Source organism: Canis lupus, chromosome 15 (genome assembly GCF_048164855.1).
Source record: "Canis lupus baileyi chromosome 15, mCanLup2.hap1, whole genome shotgun sequence".
In the NCBI taxonomy this organism is placed as follows: Eukaryota; Metazoa; Chordata; class Mammalia; order Carnivora; family Canidae; genus Canis; species Canis lupus.
The window spans coordinates 5,711,728-5,732,234 of NC_132852.1; the positions used below are offsets into that span (position 1 = coordinate 5,711,728).

Sequence of the window (20,507 nt, forward strand, 5' to 3'; positions counted from 1 at the left end):
GGAGCCCAAGGCAAGGGGAAGGAAGGTTGCACCCCAGTGTGTTACCGGGCATCTGGTGCTTGGTGCCTTGTGTTCAAGGTCCCGCGGTCTTGTACAGGTAAAATGAGGCATATAAACACTGGATTTAGGATATAGACTCTTGTAGGAAAGGGAGTTTCAAAGGAATGTTTCCCAAAAACATTAAACCAGTGAGAGAATTCCTGTTGTGGTGGACCCGGGCCACACCAAGGCAGAAACTGGTATTCATCAAAACATTCACAATCTTTGTAGATTGGAATCATAGTCCAGAGAGTTAGAAGTGGAGAAGCCAAGCAATGGATGCCATATTCCCAAATAATTGGTTTCAGCTACAAACATTCTGCTGGTGAGGAGAACGTGTTCCTATGTGATACCTGAGCTCCTTTGGGAGAGTGATCTTCCCTGTCCTAGAGCACTAACGTCTAACACTCCTTGGCTCCCTTGGGGTTACTCAAAGGAAAGGACATTCAAAAAGGTTTCCTCTGAACATAGAAACTCTGAACAAATTCTGTTGAGAAAGGTGCAGGGACAGTTGAGGTGGTTGAGAATAATCTGAAAGTTGCCTGTTGTGGGAGGCAAGAATAGGAGCTGGGCTGACCTGAATGGTCTCCGTCAGGGAGGGACCACACCCAAATCCCGTAATCCAATCAAGCAATTAGAGTGGATTAGAGGACTTTGTGCCTTATCCCAGGGCCCAAAAGCCATAAAGGTGGAGGTGAGGTTCACTATCTGCCATTTGAAAACGGCTCAGTGAGAGGAGCATCCCTTTGCGACCTGAAGCTCCTGGTTGAATGTATCTTGTGGACACTGTTTCTGCAGACATGGAGGCTGCCCACCTCCACCCCTCAGAGGAGCCTCAGTTCAGCGCCTCTCCCAAACCCCAGTCAGACTGGTCAAGGAGAGGCGGTGCTGAAGTCCACGGAGGACCCTCTGTGCCCGAGAGGACATCTCCTGCATCAAAGACGCTCTCCTCCCCGACTGACCCGTTGGCTCCCGCATCAGCAGGGCTGCCTCCCACCAAGACGCCTCTGAGTTGGAAGAGCCTTTCCCAGGTGGGAGCCGGGCTTCAGAACATGGGCAACACTTGCTATGTGAATGCGACCCTACAGTGTCTGACCTACACAGAGCCCCTCGCCAGCTACATGCTGTCCCAGCAGCACGGGACCACCTGTAGGAGGCAGACATCCTGCATGCTGTGTACCCTGCAGGCTCACCTGACGCGGGTTCTCTGCCATCCTGGACGTGTGCTCCGGCCCCTGCCACTCCTGCTCGCCGCCTTCCACAGACACAAGCAGGAAGATGCCCATGAGTATCTCATGTTCATTCTGGATGCAATGCAGCAAGCATGCTTGCCTGAGGACAAGCTCTCAGACCCTGAGCGTCCTCAGGACAGCACCCTCATCCAGCAACTCTTTGGGGGGTACTGGAGGTCTCAAATCCAGTGTCTCCACTGCCAAGGCATTTCGAGCACTCTGGAACCTTACCTGGACATCAGCCTGGACATCGGGGATGCTCACAGCGTCAGCCAAGCTTTGGAGCAGTTGGTGAAGCCCGAACTGCTGGAAGGTGAAAATGCCTACCATTGTCGTAAGTGTCTGGAGAAGGTGCCTGCGTCCAAGGTGTTGACTTTGCACACTTCCCCGAAGGTCCTCATCCTGGTCTTGAGACGATTCTCAGACTTGACAGGCAACAAAATGACTAAGGAGGTGCAATATCCTGAGCGCCTTGACATGCAACACTACCTGTCTGAGCAGAGGGCAGGACCCTTGGTTTATGTGCTCTATGCCGTGCTGGTGCACGCTGGGAGGAGTTGCCACAGCGGACATTACTTCTGTTTCGTAAAGGCAGGAAATGGCCAGTGGTATAAAATGGATGATGCTAAGGTCAGCGCCTGTGATGTGACTTGCGCGCTGCGCCAACCTGCCTATGTCCTCTTTTATATGCAGAAGACTGATCTGGAGAGAGACCTTGGGAGGGAGTCAGTCAAAGAGGGAGGACTCGCATCTCCCGAGGCAGACCCCACAGTGGTGGGTGAGGCCTCAGGAGAGCCGGCAACGGATCCCTCCGTGAACCTTCCTGAGTTGGAGGAGCGTGGGGAAGAGACCTCAAGGCAACAAATGACATTAGACCAGTGGAGATGCCTCCAAGAATGCAACCGCCCTAAGCCTGAACTTAATGTCAGGAGAAGAGAAATTGCTCTTCCTGCGAACGCAGTCATCCTTCACCACTCCAAATACAGACCTGAGATGCCGAAGAATCATCCTCAGCAGACCGTCGACCTGCTCACCACTGCGGCTGGGATGCTCCCACCTCAGGTGGCCGGGGACGTGGCCAAAGTCCCGCGTGTGCCAGGGAGAGCCCGACCTACCAAGAGGACGAGCAAGAAGGGACAGAGTTCTGGGGAAGCAGTCCAGGGATGTGTCTCCTAACTTTGGTGCACATGGGCGCACACACCCACACACACAGCGTCACTCACACACTCCAAACCCGAACATAGACCCATACTGGAAATATTTTGTGTTGTGTGAAGTGTGTGTTCTGTATGTATGGAAGAACCATCTATCTGGTGTGTTCATGGGATATGGCCTTCAACTGAAACTAGGAGACACTGATATTTAAACCTGGGTCTTTGTCATGATCTTATATTGGGATAGTGTGGATTTCATATGGGGTCAATCCAGGAACCTGCCTCTCCTTCAGCCTTGTGGAGAGTGGGGGCCACTTGCAGGTGAGAGGCAGTGAGCAGTCAGGGTTGAGAGTGGATATGATGCTGAGGACCTGGGGTTGAAGTCAGTATGTTTGACCCTCTCATCATGCTCCCCACTTCCCAATGCTTTTCTTCTATTTATATTGAAAGAATTTTGTCTGAACACATAAGTATGTATTGGGTCTTGCTAGCGATGTGTCTTGGTCAATGCTTGGAAATTGTAGGAAGGAAATTAAGTGCTTACTTTTGGGGCAATAACTGCATCCAGACCTGATTGAACCACAGTGATTTTATTATGTTCCCTTCACTCTCTCCCACATTAAGACTGAAGAGAAGCAAACTAACAAGGACTCTTATTCCAAAGGGAAATGCCCAGCCTCCCACTGAACATAACTTTTTATGACTATTTTGCTACCATCTGCTCTGTGGCACCTCCTGACCCAGAAGCAGTGGACTCTGGATTTCAGACCAGTTCAAATTCAAATTTGGACCTGGGTTGATACCTCTGGAAAACAGTGCCAAGTTCATGAATCTAGCAAAAGCTTTTTGAGGTCAGGTTATAGGTGTTCTGTGTTATCATTTCATTTCTTACAGAGGAGTTTGACAAGTTCTTTGTAGAATGGAAATTATTGCATGACCAGCAAACGCCTCTGAGTGTGACCGTAGATGTGCAGTTGTAACATCACATCATAATGTTATTTTCACTCTGTATCCAAACTTGGACATGCACCCTTACTGGAGAGTAAGGGACAATAGGATCTGTGCAGAAGAAATCACGCTTTTTTTTAGATTTTCATGTAACAAAAACAGATTAGAGATATAAAGTGTCAGGGTTTCTTTCATGTCTGGAAATTGTGTTTCTTTTGACCATTACAGTTTACTGTGTCATAAAAAGTGAGGGAACCTGTGTGCATGTCTTGCCAAGAGTTCCATAAGAGGACCTGCAGGTATCCCCGTCCTCTGAAGACTGTCATAGGGAATGAGACAGCTCATGGACTCGGGGACTTGTCCTCCACAGCAGAGGACCCTGAGGAGCTGTCTGTGGGAATGAGGATATGTCCCCACCTGGACTGATGTGGTGAACCAGCAATTCCTCCGCTGTACTGGATGGAAACGGTCAAGTCCACAACGTGCTGGGTGTCCTGCTTTTGTGCGCCTACACATACACACCCCCCACTACACAGATGCTACAGTTTTTCGTTAGGTAAATCTATAGGACTGTCAAAGCGTGCTTCCCAATCCGGAATGTCAAGTTTGTCTTAGTGAAATCCATTTTCTAACAAATGTAGGGAAATCATCCTGGCAATTTGTAACTTGGTTGTAAACAGAAATTAACAAGTTAATCTGAAATTGTTTTATAAATGTCTGAATTTCTGATTTAGAAAAAGATCCCATCCAGAGTTCTGCAAATTACACCATGTTTTCTCCTAGAAGACATTTTCTGTACTTGTTGATATTATTTCTCTGAAATTGTTATGCAGAATATTGCATCTGCTTTGTTTGTTTTTGCTCTAAAATGTTATTACGAAGTTGTGTGGTTTTTTATTCTTAATAAAAAATTCCCACATATGATTTGGTGTGCAGGCTTTTTCTCCCCAGTATTTCAGAACCTTGAAACAGTTGTTTTATTTCCAGGCTGGCTCCTCACAGAGGCTTCTTTGCCTGCTTCCCCTGAGTGGAATTCCACAGCCACCTCTAGGTCACCTGCAGCTCAAATTCATATCCTCCCCCCATGGGAATTTCTCACTCCTACTCACTGGCTCAATATAGGGGAAGCGCCAGCAGCCATTTAAGAAGAAATGCAAGGGCCATAGGGACATTATTCTTCAGGGTCTCTTCAATTATGAGAGCTCTGACCAGGAAGATGCTTGTATGAGAAATTAAGGGGGAGGAGTAGATTGAACCAGAAGCACACCATCTCTGCCCAAGGCTAGCAGAGACCCCTAGGAGGGATGACGGGAGATGGTTGGATAGCACACTGTGGGGACGGTGGAGGCTGGGCAGTCAGCAGATGGATTCTCTGGTTAGGTGTCTGGACGTCAATGCTCATCCTGTCCAGGTATCCATTAGTCAATCGAGGGGTGTCTCTCTATATCAAGATCTATTAGTCATGAGGACAGACCAAAGAATCTGCAGAGCGACCCACAGAACAGATTCACGAGTTCTTTTTTTTTAAAGATTTATTTATTCATTCATTCATTCATTCATTTATTTATGATAGACAGAGAGGGGGGCAGAGACACTGGAGGAGGGAGAAGCAGGCTCCGTGCCCGGAGCCTGACGTGGGACTCGATCCCGGGTTTCCAGGATCATGCCCTGGGCCAAAGGCAGGTGCCAAACCGCTGAGCCACCCAGAGATCCCCAGATTCATGAGTTCTTTCCTGGGAAACTGGAATTGCCAATCCTGGATGGAGTTCTAGGTGGACCTCATACCTGTTTCCAGGCTACAATGTGTTGAGTCCTGGCTCCATCAACCTGCGGCAAGATTTCAGGCTGGAATTGTTTTCACAATAGAAATCTGGGCTGAAACTGGGTTTTGGGGACAGCCCCAAGGCTAGATTCCATGGCAGTATATGGAGGTTTAATCTGGGAGGCCACATCCAATTAATGATCTGTGAGCTTGACAAGGAGGGTAGGTTCCTGGCCATGGTGGGTGAATGTAAGCAGAAGGATTACCTGACTCCCCTTCCTGAGCTTTTCTGTTGTCCAGCAGGAGAAAACAAAGTCAGGACTTTTCACAGGAGATATCCTAGGGCATGTGTCTCGTGGCAGGTTTGAGCTCAGGCAGGAGACAGGAAACAGCTTCTAGGGAGATTGTCTCCTCCTGTGAGGTGTGCATCATCCCATTACCAGCTGCTCCAATAGAAGACACCACAGATGGACCACATCTTAGCTCTGCCTCTCCACTTCATAGAAATCAAGCACAGTAAAGGCATGGAGATGAGAACAATCCATTCCACAGTGATATTATTAAAAGTGCTCATTTTAATGGGAAAAGAACCCCACCCCTGCGGTGATAAGGGGACATAAAATACATTAGCCTCCTGTTACCAGAGGGTCAGATGAGAAGGTTTCAATACAGTGTTTTAGTTTCCTTAGAAGAAGCCATTGCATTCACTCTTCTGGCAGTGGACCGAGCTAATCCTGTCTTCAGAGTGTAGGGATAGAGGAACATTCCTCAGCATCTTAAAAGCCATCTACGGAAACAGCTCAGCAAACATCATTCTCAATGGGGAAACACTGGGAGCCTTTCCCCTAAGATCAGGAACAAGGCAGGGATGGCCACTCTCACCCCTGCTATTCAACATAAGATACCTAGGAATCAACCTACCCAAAGAGGTAAAGGATCTATACCCTAAAAACTACAGAACACTTTTAAGGAAATGGAGGGAGACACAAAGAGATGGAAAAATATTCCAAGCTCAAGGATTGGAAGAAGTAATATTATGAAAATGTCAAGGGTACCCAGGGTGATTCACACATTTAATGCAATCCCTATCAAAACACTGAGGACTTTCTTTAGAGATTTGGAACAAATGATCTTAAGATTTGTGTGGAAATAGAAAAGACCCTGAATAGCCAGGGGAATATTAAAAAGAAAACCATAGCTGTCTTAAAAATTTTTAGTGATACTGTGTGTGATACACGATTTGGAATATATATGGAATCAATACATTTTGTTGCATTAGGGATTTTTCCATTTGGAGACATCTCAGTAAATCAGTTCCACGTGGTGGCTCTAGCATGTTGGGGCTCACATGTCAGCGATCACACAGAAGCAAAGAATTGAAGGACACATGGAACCTGAAGACTCCATAAGCAAGGGAGGGAACTCGGGGAGAGAATGGAATTTTAAGAAATCCCTCACGGAGGAAGAGCATGGAGTGAAGACACTCTGGGTGCACAGACGGGAGACGGTGGTGGATAAGGAAGAGCCCCGCCGTCAGGAGGGAATCCGATGCTGCCAATTCCTTCCATTGTGGCTGCTTTTGCCCTTGGAGTGTCCTAGATAATGTCTGCTTGAGGGCCTTGCTGTCTCATGCTTCTTACCTGGAAATGAAAAATAACGCCAGACATGTGGGTCTCAGGAATGTGGGAGGGAGCCCCGAATCCAGCAGCACGGCCACTGGGGAGTCTCCTTGAGAATCTCTCTCCCTCTCTTTGTCGGGCCCCCTCTCTCCCGCTACTCTGTGGTCTCTCTCGTCTCTCCCTGTCTCAAACAAATAAACAAATAAATCTTAAACAGAAACAAACAATGAAACGTGTTCATGTCTTGGCATCTATGTCCCCACATCCAAGTCGATTAGATCCAGGGAGCCCGGTGTTACTCAGTATTTCAGGGTGTGGGAAGCACTGAGTCCTTTGCACTTTGCTACACTGACCTCCTCTCTCGTGTCCGATCCACCTCCCAACTCAGAGACATTTTCAAGATTTTTCCAACAATGTGGTTTGGTTTTGGGGTCTGCCGTGCACAGTCTGGATCCCTGCTCAGTGAGAGGCTCCATCTCACTCTCCAACTGGCACAGATCTATCCGCTTAGCTCTCTATCTCAATCTGTCTGATGAATAAATAAAAATTTTAAAAACCCTGATATTTTCTCTACAAAATTCAAACTGTCACATTATTTTTCTAATAACTGTGATTCGTGAATGTTATAATTCATTCTTAAAGGAAATAATGGAAACATTAAATGCATGTATATGTCACCAAAGTTTAAAACAGCATGAGAATGGCCTCCCAAATCATAAGAATCTGTATAATCACGCATTAATTACCTTTCAACAATGCATTAGTCAATCTTGCCCCTAAGAAATATAATTGTTACATAGCACCCATTAGTTAACCTCAAAACCCACATTCATTCAGTGGAGAATATCTTTCTGAGGTGTCACGCAAGGACCAAAATTGGAGTGGAAGTGATCTGAAATCCTGTGCCCACCTCTTCCTTGTCAGGAGATTGTTACACAGACGGATGACTGTCAAGTGTTCTGGACAGGTTAGAGTTGCTGGGATATGGAGCAATTCCTTGTGGGAGATGGGTCCTTGCCAGGCACCTTCTCTTCAGTCAAAGGTGGGGGTGGATTGTGAAGGGGCTGTGATTCAATCAACATGATCTAATCAGGCAGGATGCATTTAACTCCTGAAATATAAGCATTTCATTGCCTCTTTGCATTTCCAAATATTATCAAACGCCGGGTTTATAGGTTAACTTCTCAATATATATTTTGTGCCCATAATTTCCTGAAAAGAAGTCTGTCGCCATACAAGGCTGTAGGTCATTGACTTACACGGTAGTTTGTCATTTCTTTGTGTAGGTGCTCTGGGTTTTCAAATCGGTGCTGGTTGTATATGACCAAAAACATTGCTGCCAACACTCCACCCACGCTGGTTTGGACAAATGGTCTTTCAATATAAAGAGAAGATAAACAATGGGATGAGGGATGCATGAGGACACGGTCAGACATGCTCACACTGACCCCAGGTCCTCCGCATCATTTCCACACTCAAAGCTGGCTGCTCACTGCTTCTAATCCTGCCACCTTCAAGTGGCCCCATTTTTCCCCAAGGCTGAAGGAGGGGAGGATTCACCCAATGTGCTTCCAACTGTGCTAAATCCATCTATTACTAATATCCATAACCTATACCAGCTTGCTCAGATAACTCTGTCGTCTTCCATATCTGGATGAGAGTGGATTTTGCTTTGGGAAGATAGGTTTGGCTCTGTTTGGTTGGGTTTGCTTTGGTTTGGTTTGGTTTGGTGTTTTGATGGCAGGGAAGCAAAAGACATGTAAGGTGACTAGAGGGGGAGAACAGGCCTGCTCAGACCTTCTTCCGCTAGCCTTTCTCTCTGGACTCCCTGTGCACATGGAAGGAATCCTCTCAATTGCACATGAAGTCCCAATTCTGCTGGAGAGCCCAGCATTAATGCCCTATGCTCAAGCCTGCCTGCATCCTCACCCTTGCGCCCTATATTCCTGCAAGTCCAAGAATTCTTAGGCTACTTTGCTAGTTCCAATCCCAGCATCCCCTCATGATGATAGGCCTTCGCACCCTTGGACCTCTGGGATCTTCTGAGGCTTCCAGAAAGTAGGGAACATTTCTATTACTGCACACATCCCATGAGTGCCCAGGAAGCTGCATTTTCCTCAGAAGCCATGAGATATCAATAGGGCGGCATCCATGGGATGAGACATGGGCTTGAGGCTCAAGGGGCCAGACTCTGACCTGGGTCACATAATGATTGCCTGAATGGGAGTTACTTAGGGGTTGGGGGTGGGAGAAGGATCACACACTGTGGCTTTTCTACTGCATTCTGACTTTTTAAACCCTAGTGTGCTCATAGAGGAGCTCTTCTACCTCCACCTACAGGCATCTGCACAGACAGAGGGAACACCCTTAAACAGATGCTTTGGAGTGAGGAAAGAGCAGTCAGTTGTTTTTCCAAAAAAAAGAAATTCTCTAAATACAAGTATGGAGGTGCTTGGTGTGGTTTGGTTTCATTTGGCATGGTGTTGTATTGTTTTTTCCCATGGGCCCATATCAGAGATAACCCTGAGAAAGAGAGACAGAGAGAGAATGAGATAGATAGATAGATAGATAGATAGATAGATAGATAGATAGAGACTGTGGCCTTGGTCTCGTGCTATTTGGACGACTTGTCAACCATTGCCTCCTTAGGAAATCATCAGGAGGGTAAAAAATCTCCTTGCCCAGGTCTCAGAAAGGAGGCATCATGATCCAACATTAAAGATGGATCCAGAATATGTATAGAGGGAAACCACCCACTCATCCCATTAAAGACCAACCTGTGACCCAGGGCCCATACAGTACACAGGGCTCCCTCACAGGGTGCACAGGGTCAATGTTCCCTATGCAGTACTTCACCAAGGAGACTGGGTGTGCAGGAGACCCTCAAAGTCTACAGATCCCCCAAAACTATCACGCTGTTGTCTCCTCTCAGTTAATTAAGGCTGGAGGAATTAAATTAACTATAGAGAGTTTCAGAATTGCTGAGATTAAAAAAACCCAGAAACCAAATCAAATGAAACACATGCACGCTATTCATCAGTGGTAACATTTTATTAAGGGAAATAAAACACTACACACGATTCTAAATTATGGCTGAGAATAATCGAAATGCGCAGATGAAATATTGCCCATCACAGTGCCCACAAAGCTACCACCACAGTCTAGAAAACTCATCTCAGGAGAAAACACAGTGTCCATTTGCAGAGCCCACAGGGGCTGTTCGCAGCTGAAAACCCAAATGCAGACATGTGTATGCCAATGAGAGCTTAAAGTCTGAGTTTCTATTTCCATTGGAGTGACAAGTGCTCATTCGAAATTCCCTCCACTTCTTGGAGAATCTATTTGCTGAAGAGAAAATTGACATTCCAGAGGGAAGAGTAGCCTTCTCCACAGTACACGGATTTCCCTAAAAAAAGGGCATTGTGTGCCTTTGGGGTTCAGTGTCTGTGCACGGCCCCAGGAGCATGAGAGGAAGCAGGCTGTGGACCCGGAAATTCCCATGCAAAGCAGCTGAGCAAGTGTTGATTCCCCACATGAGTCCAGGAGGGGCCACGTCCTCAGGTCCGCAGTCACCCCGTCAGGGTGCAGTGGGGTGGAGGACAATGTCCGAGGCTAGGAGCTGGCTCATTCGCTCTCAGTGTCTTCTGAGGATGAGGACACCTGTAGGTCATCGTGGAGGACACTCCAGGGGCCACAGACACAGGCTCCGTCTGACATGTGGGGGGCAGGGGGGCCCTGAGCAGGGCCTGGCTTCTCGGGAGGAAGGAATGAGGGAGCTGCGAGGAACCGGGAGCTCCAGCAACTTCTGTCCATCTGGTGAAGACCATTCTCAGGGGCTGAGTGGGGGCCCACGCAGAGGGCGGCCGTGGGGGCTTGGTGCACGGCTGCAGCATCTCCAGGTGAGGTGTGGCAGGTGTGGGCTGGGGGCCCTTGCTTGGCCGGAGGGCAGGTGTCTTCCTGGGCTGCCGGGGCCCGGCTGTGCATCCACGGGCACGTCTGCTTCCTGGAGGACACAGACTCCCGGAAATCCCCACAGGGACTTCCTTTATGATCCCGGAGGTGTGCTGGCTGGGGCTCCATCACGGTTTCTTTCAGGGGTTCTGGGACCTGTCTAGGGGCATCTGGGCACATTTCTTGCCTGGAGTCTGGAGGGGCATTTGGGAATTGTCTGCCAATGCGTTGCTGACAGCGGGACGGGTGTTCTCCTCAGGATACTTGGGTGGTGCCTGGGTGTGTCCCAGCCCATGGCCCTGGGAGCCAGCCTGGGGACCCTCGAGGGAGACTCTGCAGGGCCTCTTGGTTCTCTGCTGCACAACCAGGCTGTCAGCCCTGACACAGGGTTGGCGAGCCGGCAGAGGGGTGTCAGCGATCGGCACTTCCTGGGCACTAGGACGTCCACCAGGTGGGCTGAGGCTAACTTGAGGGCTTCTGAGACGAGAGGTGGAATGGGACCGGAGTCTTATGTCAGGAGGCTGAGTACGTGGTTCCATCGGCAGGGCAGGCTCAGGGATAGAAGGCCTCCTCTTGGTGTAGACGAGCATCGGCATGTGTGGACACTGTGGGAAAAGAAAACACACGGGACTCCATGAGTTTGGCCCCGGCACCAAGGCAAAATGAACATTCAGGAAAGAAACCAACAAACACCCACGACCTTAGTAACCACCCCCTCCCCCGGAACAGGGAAAGAAAGAGTTGGGATCTGTTGACCTAGGAGTAGGGAATCTGGCTGCAGGGCTCGTCCAAACAAAGGCCTGACAGGATGCTGTTGATGCCCTTGAGACATGGGGGGGACACGCAAAGTCCTGCCTCACAGCGATGCTTCCTCCATTGGACCAGCGCTTCCATCCTCTCTGCTCATGAGGCGATAGGAGTCCTGCAGCTGGAGAGTCATGGTGGGAGCTCCTGAGTGGGGATGGGCAGTGTGGGATGATGTGTCACAAAGGACAGCGGCCTGTTCTTCTCTGAGGTTGGTATGTGCTCCAGGAGTGCCCGCCAATGACCTTCACACGTCAAACAGCCAGTGTTCGCCCAAATAGCAGGCATAAGGCAACATCATGGGCACCAAGGGAAAAAAGTGTGCAAATCCACGCTGCTCAACTGCCATTGGTCAGAGAGGAAGTGGAGCCCCGCCTCCCCCAGGAGGCCCATGGAGCCCAGCGAGTCCAGAAGGGCACAGCCCGGGACGCAGCGCACACTCACCCTCACATAGTCACAAGATTCCGTGTCTTCCTTCCAGGTGCGCTTCTGCCCCTCCCGGGGTCTCCTGGGGAACCTGTGGAGCAGGGCCTTCCTCTGCTCGGCTTCCTGCCTGCACCAGAAATGAAGGCATAGAAAGGAGAAGGAACTCCCTTCCCTGGATTCCAGCCGGACACCTGCTCGGGGCTTGGGCCAACCTGGTCCTTTCCCTCCGCAGCCACTCTACGCCCACCTCTGCCCCTCATCCTAACTATCGGGAGCTGAACAGGTCGTCCAGGCAGTTTCTTACATTCAGAGTCTGAAAGGGTCTGCCTTGGCATGTGCCAAGCTCCATACATTCACTGGTGCAGGGACATTTGTCCAGCCGCAAACCCCACACCAAATCAGCAGGGACAGCTCCATCACCCAAATGTGGACCCTGTTAGTCTGGGAGCTCCTCTGCCTGCCTCGCCCAGCCTGGCTCTGCCCGCAGCCGCCCTGCACACTGTGCATGCACACGGACTCGGGGTCTGTCGTATCAGCCCTGGCATCGGGTCACAAGCCCCATTCCTCACCTTCGTCTCCCTGCCTTCTCCCTCTCAGCCTGGTTCAACAGCCCAGCCTGGTGTCTTGGGTCCCGATGACTCCCCGGCTCCACATTCTCCTTCAGCCTCCTGGAGCCCAAGGCCACGGGAACGAGGGTCGTGCTCAGTGTTTTATGGGGCATCTGGTGCTTGATGCCTTGTGTCCAATGGCGCCACAGTCCCTGCACTTCACCTGTGGGAGGAAGGGGCAATGGTCAGTGCATCCACTCAAATGCCAGTGAATCTGTCAAGCACACGAATGGGAGGCCATCCTCGTGGAGTGGCACATGGGATGAGGACAGGGGACATCGTATCTGCTAGTGAGGTGTCAGTATAGTGAAGACCTCTGGATGCTTACTCCCCATCCCGTGGAAGGAAGGAAAGGGGAAGAGGGATTGGAGGTGTCAGGTTGAGGACAGGTGGAAACATCATTAAGACTCGGGACAAACACAAGGCTCGATCTGATCTTATGGTGCCCTGGGGCTGATGCTCAGAGCCTCTGAGTGTCCCAGTGTGTAGCCTGGGGGATTTCCTGCCCATGTCACGATGGACAACTGAGTCCGGGCCACGATCTTCTGGGAGCCTAGCCTGTCTCAAGACTCCTGGCAGAGCTCCTGCTTCAAAACCCATGCCAGCCTCCCCACTCACCCTGGGATCCTCCTCCTCTGGACTGGGAACTCTGAGGGCCAGTCCTGCTATCTGTGGCCTCTTGCCTTTCTGGGGTCTCAAGGGACTGTCGGGCCCAAGGTGGGCATGACCAGCCGCCATCAGTCCCACCTTCTGGAGGGACAAGTCAGTCTGCTTCAGGGATGGGTTTCGGGTAGCCTGAGGGAAAAGAAACAAGAGAGTCCTATTCACCTGACCTAGGCGTCCTCACTGTACCATCTTCCCAAGAGGCCTTAGTGAGCTTCAGGACAGTGGTGCCAAACACATTTCCCCCTGTCACTTCTATTTCCTCCTTCCTGCCTACGCTCTCCTGGCCAAGCCACATCCCCGCTCTGAGGAAGGCCGCCCTTAAGGAAGGACTCTTGTTGACACTATCATCAAGTCTCTCCAAATCCCCTGTGGGAACAAAACCAGGGACGGGACCTCTCCCGATTGAGGTCCAGTGGGATGCACCATGGAACACGCAAAGGGCAAAAGCGTCAGGAAAGTGGGCTTCTCTCTCTCATATCTGAATGCCCCTTGTGACTCCAGAGGAAGCCATAGTTAAGTCCAAATTCATTGGGAAAACACATTCTTCTCTACTCGATGGGAAGCTGCCCATCTGAACACTTCCATTCCATGTGTTCGTGGCAGTGCCCCCAATTAACTGCCATTGAAGGTTTGGGAGGTGAATTTCTTTTCACCTTGGGAACCAGGTAATTCTTCTATTGAAAAAAAGGTCAATTATTTATGGGACAGTGAGTGTGTGTGTGTGTGTGTATGAGGGAGAGTGATCACCTGAGCTGTAGGAAGGACAGAGGGAGAAGCAGACACTCAGTTATCAGAAACCCAGTGAGGGCCTGGATCCATCTCCAGAGCCTGAGATCACAACCCGACCCAAGTCAGTCCCTGAAAAAACGGAGCTGCCCAGGCGCCCTGATCCTGTGTCTTCTCTAGGTCTGCAGGGCCCAGTGAGACATTTACAGGCCTTCTGTCCCTGCTCGTCCACCACCCCACACCAATGTGACACCTGAGGCCCCATTCCACTGGCATTGGAACCTCCGGGTGTCCAGGGCATTCACAGCCATGCCTTGGTTCAGTCTCTGTCCTCAGAACATGTTAGACCAGAAAGAGTCCTTAACCCGTGGAGGAAGGGCCAATCCCTCCATCATTTCCTCACTGTCCCATTCCTCTGTCAGGGAAGGTCGGACCAGTGGCCCGAAAACTCACCTGAAGTGCACTTGTGGTCCTCACGCCCATCAGGAGAGGCTGAGAAAGGTCCTGGACAGACTCCGCTGCAGGAGACTGGGTGTCCCGTGGGAGAGAGGGACGGTCAGTAATGGCCACTTCTGTGCTCCCGGACTTTTATACTGCCCCAAGGTCACGTGACATTTCAGCCACTTGAAAGACATCCACCTAATCCTCTTAGCTGCTGCAGGGATTGAGCCAATCAGCAGCTTCAACAGGCTAATGATGTCCTCATGAGAGCGATTTCTATGACTCCGTGTGTGTGCCTGTGTGTGTGTCTCTGTGAATGGAGGTGTGAGTCCATGTGGATTTGGTGGAGATTGGAATTTCTGCAAGTGAAATTATATTGGTACATTTTAGCATGGGAATTAGCCTCAGGACTCATGTTTCCTGAACTATTGGTATTTTACCAACACTTCTGCTGAATTTAGACCTAATGGTATTAAAAATGGGGTCAGGGTTTGAGGTTATTCAAGATGTTATATCCATTTTGTCAACTAACTTTCAGTTAAAAACTGAAATATCATAAAGAGCAAGATCTTCCAATCGGCTATAATTGCTTGATTGGATTAAGGGATTTGGGTGTGGTCCCTTTCTCATAGAGACCTTTCAGGCCAGCCCAGGTCCTAATCTTGACTCTCTCATCAGACAGCACCTTCAGGTCTTTCTCAACCTCCCTAACTGCCCCTGCTCATTTCTGAACCGAATTTGATCAGTTTCTATGTTCAATGGATATCTCTATGAATGTCCTTTTTCTTCCTCAGTAACCTCAAGTGAGCCAAGGAGTGTTAGACGTCAGTGCTCTAGGACACGGAAGATCACTCTCCCAAAGGAGCGCAGGTATCACATAGGAACTCGTTCTCCTCACCAGCCAGAATGTTTGTAGCTGTAACCAATTATTTGGGAATATGGCATCCATTGCTTGGCTTCTACACTTCCATCTCTCTGGACTATGATCCCAATCTACAAAGATTGTGAAGGTTTTGATGAATACCAGTTTCTGTCTAGGTGTGGCCCGGGTCCACCACAAGAAAAATTCTCTGGCTGGTTTTATGCTTTTGGGAAACATTCCTTTGAAACTCCCTTTCCTACAAGAGTCTCTATCCTTAATCCAGTGTTTATATGCCTCATTTTAACTGTTCCTCAGGGAATTCCACCCCAATATCCTTTATATTCTCTTGATTCAGTTGGAATATGTTGTAGGCTTGTGCCTTTTTCCACATTGTGGGCTTGGCAGGTGTAGATGCAGGTAGGAGGGCACCTGGTTAGCTTGTGGTTTGAAAGTGTCATTATGGCTTCTTCCGCCCACAGAATTGGTAGTGTCTGCTGAAACATTTTTGAGTCGTCACAACAATTCATTCCTACTTGTGACCATGATCCTTTGCATTGGGAAAGGAGGCATCTTTGTGCAGGATAGAATAGTGAAGAATAATGAAGTATAGGAAATTGTATAAGTCTAGGAAAGGTTGAAACCTAAGTCTATTTGTCTTCTTTACTGACCAGAGGCCAAGAGAAACAGGAACATTTTGACAGGCCTTGGTCAGTGACTGGGCTTCACAAGCCCTGGGGCCCTGGTGAATTCTTGATGTTCACTTGTCATCCCTGGACACTAAGAGAATAAAAGTGTCATCTCTGAAGCCACCATGTTTTAGGATATTGATTCTGTACCCATGGAGTTCAATAAAAGCTTGTGTAGGATGTTCTATATGATATCTCCATTTTTACCTGAAAGTTTTAATCCCTGAGCCTAACCTGCCAATGAAGACACATACTGAGACCCCTGATGAGACTGTCCAGTCCCATTCCACATCTCCTCTGAGTAGCCCTAAAGTTAGCCTCAGCCCACCTGGTGGACCTCCTGGTGCCCAGGAAGTGCCGATCGCTGACACCCCACAGCCAGCTCGCCAACCCTGTGTCAGGGCTGACAGCCTGGGTGTGCAGCAGAGTCTCCCTCGAGGGGCTCCAGGCTGGCTCCCAGGGCCATGGGTTAGGACACACCCAGGCACCACCCAAGTATCCTGAGGAGAACACCCGTCCCGCTGTCAGGAACGAATTGGCAGACAATTCCCAAATGCCCCTCCATACTCCAGGCAAGAAATGTGCCCAGATGCCCCTAGACAGGACCCAGAACCCCCAAAAGAAAGCGCGGTGGAGCCCTAGCTAGCACACCCGCAGGAGCATCCAGGGAGCCCCTGTGGGGAATTCAGGGAATCTGTGTCCTCCAGGAAGCAGTCATGCCTGTGGATGCACAGCTGGGCCCCCGCAGCCCAGGAAGACACCTGCCCTCTGGCCAAGCAAGAGCCCCCAGCCCACACCTGCCACACGTCACCTGGAGATGCTGCAGCCATGCACCGAGCCCCCTCGGCCGCCCTCTGCGCGGGCCCCCACTCAGCCCCTGAGAATGGTCTTCACCAGATTGGACAGAAGCTGCTGGAGCTCCCGGTTCCTCGCAGCTCCCTCATCCTTCCTCCTGAGAAGCCAGGACCTGCTCAGGGCCCTCCTGCCACCCACCTGTTGGACGGAGCCTGTGTCTGTGGCCCCTGGAGTGTCCTCCACAGTGACCTACAGGTGTCCTCATCCTCAGAAGACACTGATAGTGAATGAGGCAGCTCCTGGCCTCAGACATTGTCCTCCACCCCACTGCCACCTGACGGGGTGACTGAAGACCTCAGGACGTGGCCCCTCCTGGACTCATGTGGGGAATCAGCCATTGCTCAGCTGCATTGTGTGGAAATTCCCGGGTCTACAGTGTGCTGCCTCTCATGCTCCTGGAGCCATGCACCCACCCCCAAAACACACCTTGTACTTTCCTTAGGGAAATCCATGCACTATGACAAAGGCTACTCTTCCATGTAGAATGTCAATTTTATCTTCTGCAAATAGATTCTCAGGCCTCACGGCGGCTCCCTGCAGGATGCATGTCCCCTCTTCCCACCTCAGGGTGCAGGGGCCTTGGCCGGGAATGGGCATCTGATCGCCCTGATGAAGTCCAGCCGGACGGAGTTGCTGGAGCACAAAGTCCGACAACTGCTGCTCGCCTTGCAGCGCAGAGATGTCATCTCCATTTGCAGCTTCTTAGACGACTATCGTGGATTCGCCACCACGGACGAGGTGCTGGACCTGCTGTCCACTGAGTGAGCACCTGCCCCTCCGCAGCCCAGGGCTGGGCCACCTGCTGGTGGGGAGGCTGGGGATGGTGTGAGCTTCCCGGCCTCGGGCTGCTCCCCCACCTGGAGCAGGGTAACCCAGGGCCTAGCAGGTCCTGGAGGGCAGCCCCGGGGCCTGGCCTGTGGCGGGTCGGCCAGAGGGGCTGTGCCTGTGCTCAGCAGCCATCCTCCTCACTTGTGAGGAGACTTGTGCCTCCTCCACCCATCACCAGGGGCCTAAGCTGGCCTGTTTCCCCATTGAAAGGGAGGTTTGAGAGTCCATCGGGGGTCTGTGTCCTGGGGCAACCAGACCGGGGGACCCCGGGGTGCCTCAGGCCCACTAGGATATGGGCCATGGGCCTGGCTGGAGCCCTTTCATGCTCAAGCCTTCAGGAGTCCCCAGCAGGTGCGGGCGATTCTCTGGGAGCTGCCCGTGGCCCCACGAACAGAGGTGACGGCTCCCGGGGCTCCAGCCTAGTCGGGGTCAGAGGGTGACAGCCCCCATGATGAGAAGTCACGTCCCCAGCACAATTCATGGGATGCCCCCGCCCTCCTCTAGATATGGGTGCATCGTAGATGCGTGGGGTAACAATGACATGGTCCTGCAGCGCTGGAAAATGTGAGTGACTCCGGCTCCTGCAGGAGGGCCTTCCCTCTCCAGGAGGGCAGTGAGGGGGCTGTGGGGTGGGGAGGCTGCACCCTCACCCCACACATCTGCAATTCCTGTGACAGGGTAAAGGTCTAAACCCCTTCTGGAAAAGAGCACAGGAGAGCAGTGGATGGGATGCGGGCTTGGTGGGAGGCATTGGGACCCCTAAGGAGTCCTTCTCCATGCCCCCCAACCCTCTCTCTGCCCCACACCTGGGGCCAGAGCAGAGGGGGTGGGAAGCATTGCACTCCCCAATCTGGTAGCACCTGGACCCGGGGGCACAGCAGGTGCTCAGGAGGGCTGGTGGGGGCTCCCGGACCAGGCGGCCCCCGCCCCGTGGGAGATGGGAGATTAGAGTCAGTGGAAGGACACCCCCAGGGCCCCCTCGGGAGTGAGGCAGCCCAGAGCCACAGGAGGGAAGGTGGCGGTCCTGGGCAGTTCCTGGCAAGCCCTGGCAGGACACAGAGCCCGAGCCCTCCTGGCTTGGACCTACCCAGAAGACAGTGTGTGCAGTGAGGGCAATGACAGGCCAGATGCCCCCCGTCCCCGTACGCCTGCCGGTGGACTCAAGGGGCAGTTGGGCAGGGACCAGGCTGAGGAGGGACCCCCGCTTCCCCAGGAGAGATGGTGATGGTCACTCCACTGGCCGTGGGCTCCCCAGCACAGAGGCTGCGTGCCAGCCCCTCCTCGGGGAGCAGGCCTGTGGCAGGCAGGTCCGCCAGGTGGCAAGGGGACGAGGATCAGAACTTGCCTCCAACATCCTGCAAGGGATGCCGGGTCCCTGGGTCCTGCAGGGCTTCCTCAGGACACCTGTGAGTGATGGTGCCCTGTCTTCTGACACCTGTGCCCTCCTGTCCCTCCCCAGGGCCATCTCCTGCATGCTGGAAATATGGCTGGATTATTTTCGGGATGAATTTTGTCAGCTCCCAGAATTTCCCTCCCTGAGGATGATTCTGGAATTCATGAGGCAGCGCATGCCAGGCTCGGACGTGGAACTCCATTCCCGGCGTTACCGCCAGCAATTCAGACGCTTCCAGCAGCGGAGCCAGAGGGGGTGGCCGAGCGGGGACAGGGGGTGCCCGGCGGATCCAGCCTCTATGCAGCTGGGCCGGGAGCAGGGGGTGGGCTCACACCCCACCCCACGGGCTGTGGGCTGGGGACACCTCCCAGGGCTCTTGCCCCCACACATGTGGAGCAGTGGGAAGAGTGGCCTTGATTTGGGAGGAACGTGGACAGTCTGCCCTGATGGTGATACTTTGTCTTCTTGGAGCTACAGCTTTGGACCGAGCAAAACACCCTGAACCCGCTCTGGAGTGTGCCCCAGCTCTGACCGTGGGGCCTACTGCCCCGTCGGGGCCTGAAGGGATCGAGGCCATCCTGGCTGCTGGGGCTGAGGGCTTGGCCTGCGCTGAGGCACCCACTGGGGAGGCAAAGTCGTCACTGGTCTAGTTCACTGCTCCGCCCTGCAGGAGCCCCCTGCACCCCTGCGAGCCTGGAGGAGGAGCAGGTGCCACCCCTGCTCTCGAGGTCATGGATGTGCCCGAGCAGCCTCCTAACTCGATGGAGCAACCAGCCATAGGACCGAAGCAACCCTGTGAACCACCTCGGGAGCCCGCCCCAGCTCCGACTGTGGGGCCTGCTGAAGCTTCAGGGTGATGGAGCTGGTCCTGGCTGCTGGAGCTGAGGACTTGGTCAAAGCCGAGATGCTGGCTCCTGAGTTTAAGGTAGTGCAGGTGCTGGTCGAACCTATGATTCCATGCCCCGATGAGGAAGAGCCACCTGCACCCGTGGCCACCCCAGAGGAGTAGGCCCAGGAGCCTGCAATTGGGGTCCCCAGAGTGTCAGAGCCACCACCTGCCTCCGGAACAACCTGCTTCGACCCCTGAGCAGCCCCCTGGTCACCTCGGGAGCCCGCCCCAGCTCCTGCCGCGGGGCTCGTGGTGGCTATAGCCCAATGGAGCCTTCCCCTCCCTGTCATTGCATTGTTACTCTATTTTATGATTTTCGTAAACCTTTTGTAAGGGCTTATATATTTTATTTGTAATAAGGGATAAGTTAACCTGGTACAAAATTTACTCTGATGCTTCTGAATTTCACATCGTGGTACTTTAGGTCCATTCACAGTGTTGCAAGCCCCCTGGCCCAGGGCGCCGAGGGACACAGCCGAGGATCCGTTGCTCCCCCGGGACAGGCAGAGGCTGGGAGGACCCAGGACAGCCAGGTCACTCCTGCTGCCAGGCCCAGAGCTGTGCAGGTCAGCAGCCCCGCCCTGGAGCACCCAGGCCCTGCACACTGGGGGCTGTTGT

At 52.0% G+C, this 20,507-nt stretch overlaps 1 protein-coding gene across 1 annotated transcript; it reads left to right on the forward strand.

The window, feature by feature from the left end:
• Positions 1-839: 839 nt before the first annotated feature.
• Positions 840-20,009, forward strand: LOC140605399 (ubiquitin carboxyl-terminal hydrolase 17-like protein 6). Its single transcript, XM_072777666.1, has 4 exons — positions 840-2,363; positions 17,347-17,540; positions 19,067-19,255; positions 19,847-20,009. Exons 1-4 carry the CDS (start codon positions 840-842, stop codon positions 20,007-20,009), a joined length of 2,070 nt encoding a protein of 689 aa, XP_072633767.1.
• The last annotated feature ends 498 nt before the right edge of the window (positions 20,010-20,507 follow it).

What these genes read in the sequence shown, in the direction of transcription:
- LOC140605399 (XM_072777666.1), top strand. Translation starts at nt 840, where the DNA reads ATGGAGGCTGCCCACCTCCACCCCTCAGAGGAGCCTCAGTTCAGCGCC. An exon ending in ACGTGGCCAAAGTCCCGCGT is followed by an intron (nt 2,364 to 17,346) that starts GTGCCAGGGAGA and finishes TTCCCACCTCAG; the next exon opens with GGTGCAGGGGCCTTGGCCGG. An exon ending in CTGGACCTGCTGTCCACTGA is followed by an intron (nt 17,541 to 19,066) that starts GTGAGCACCTGC and finishes GTCCCTCCCCAG; the next exon opens with GGCCATCTCCTGCATGCTGG.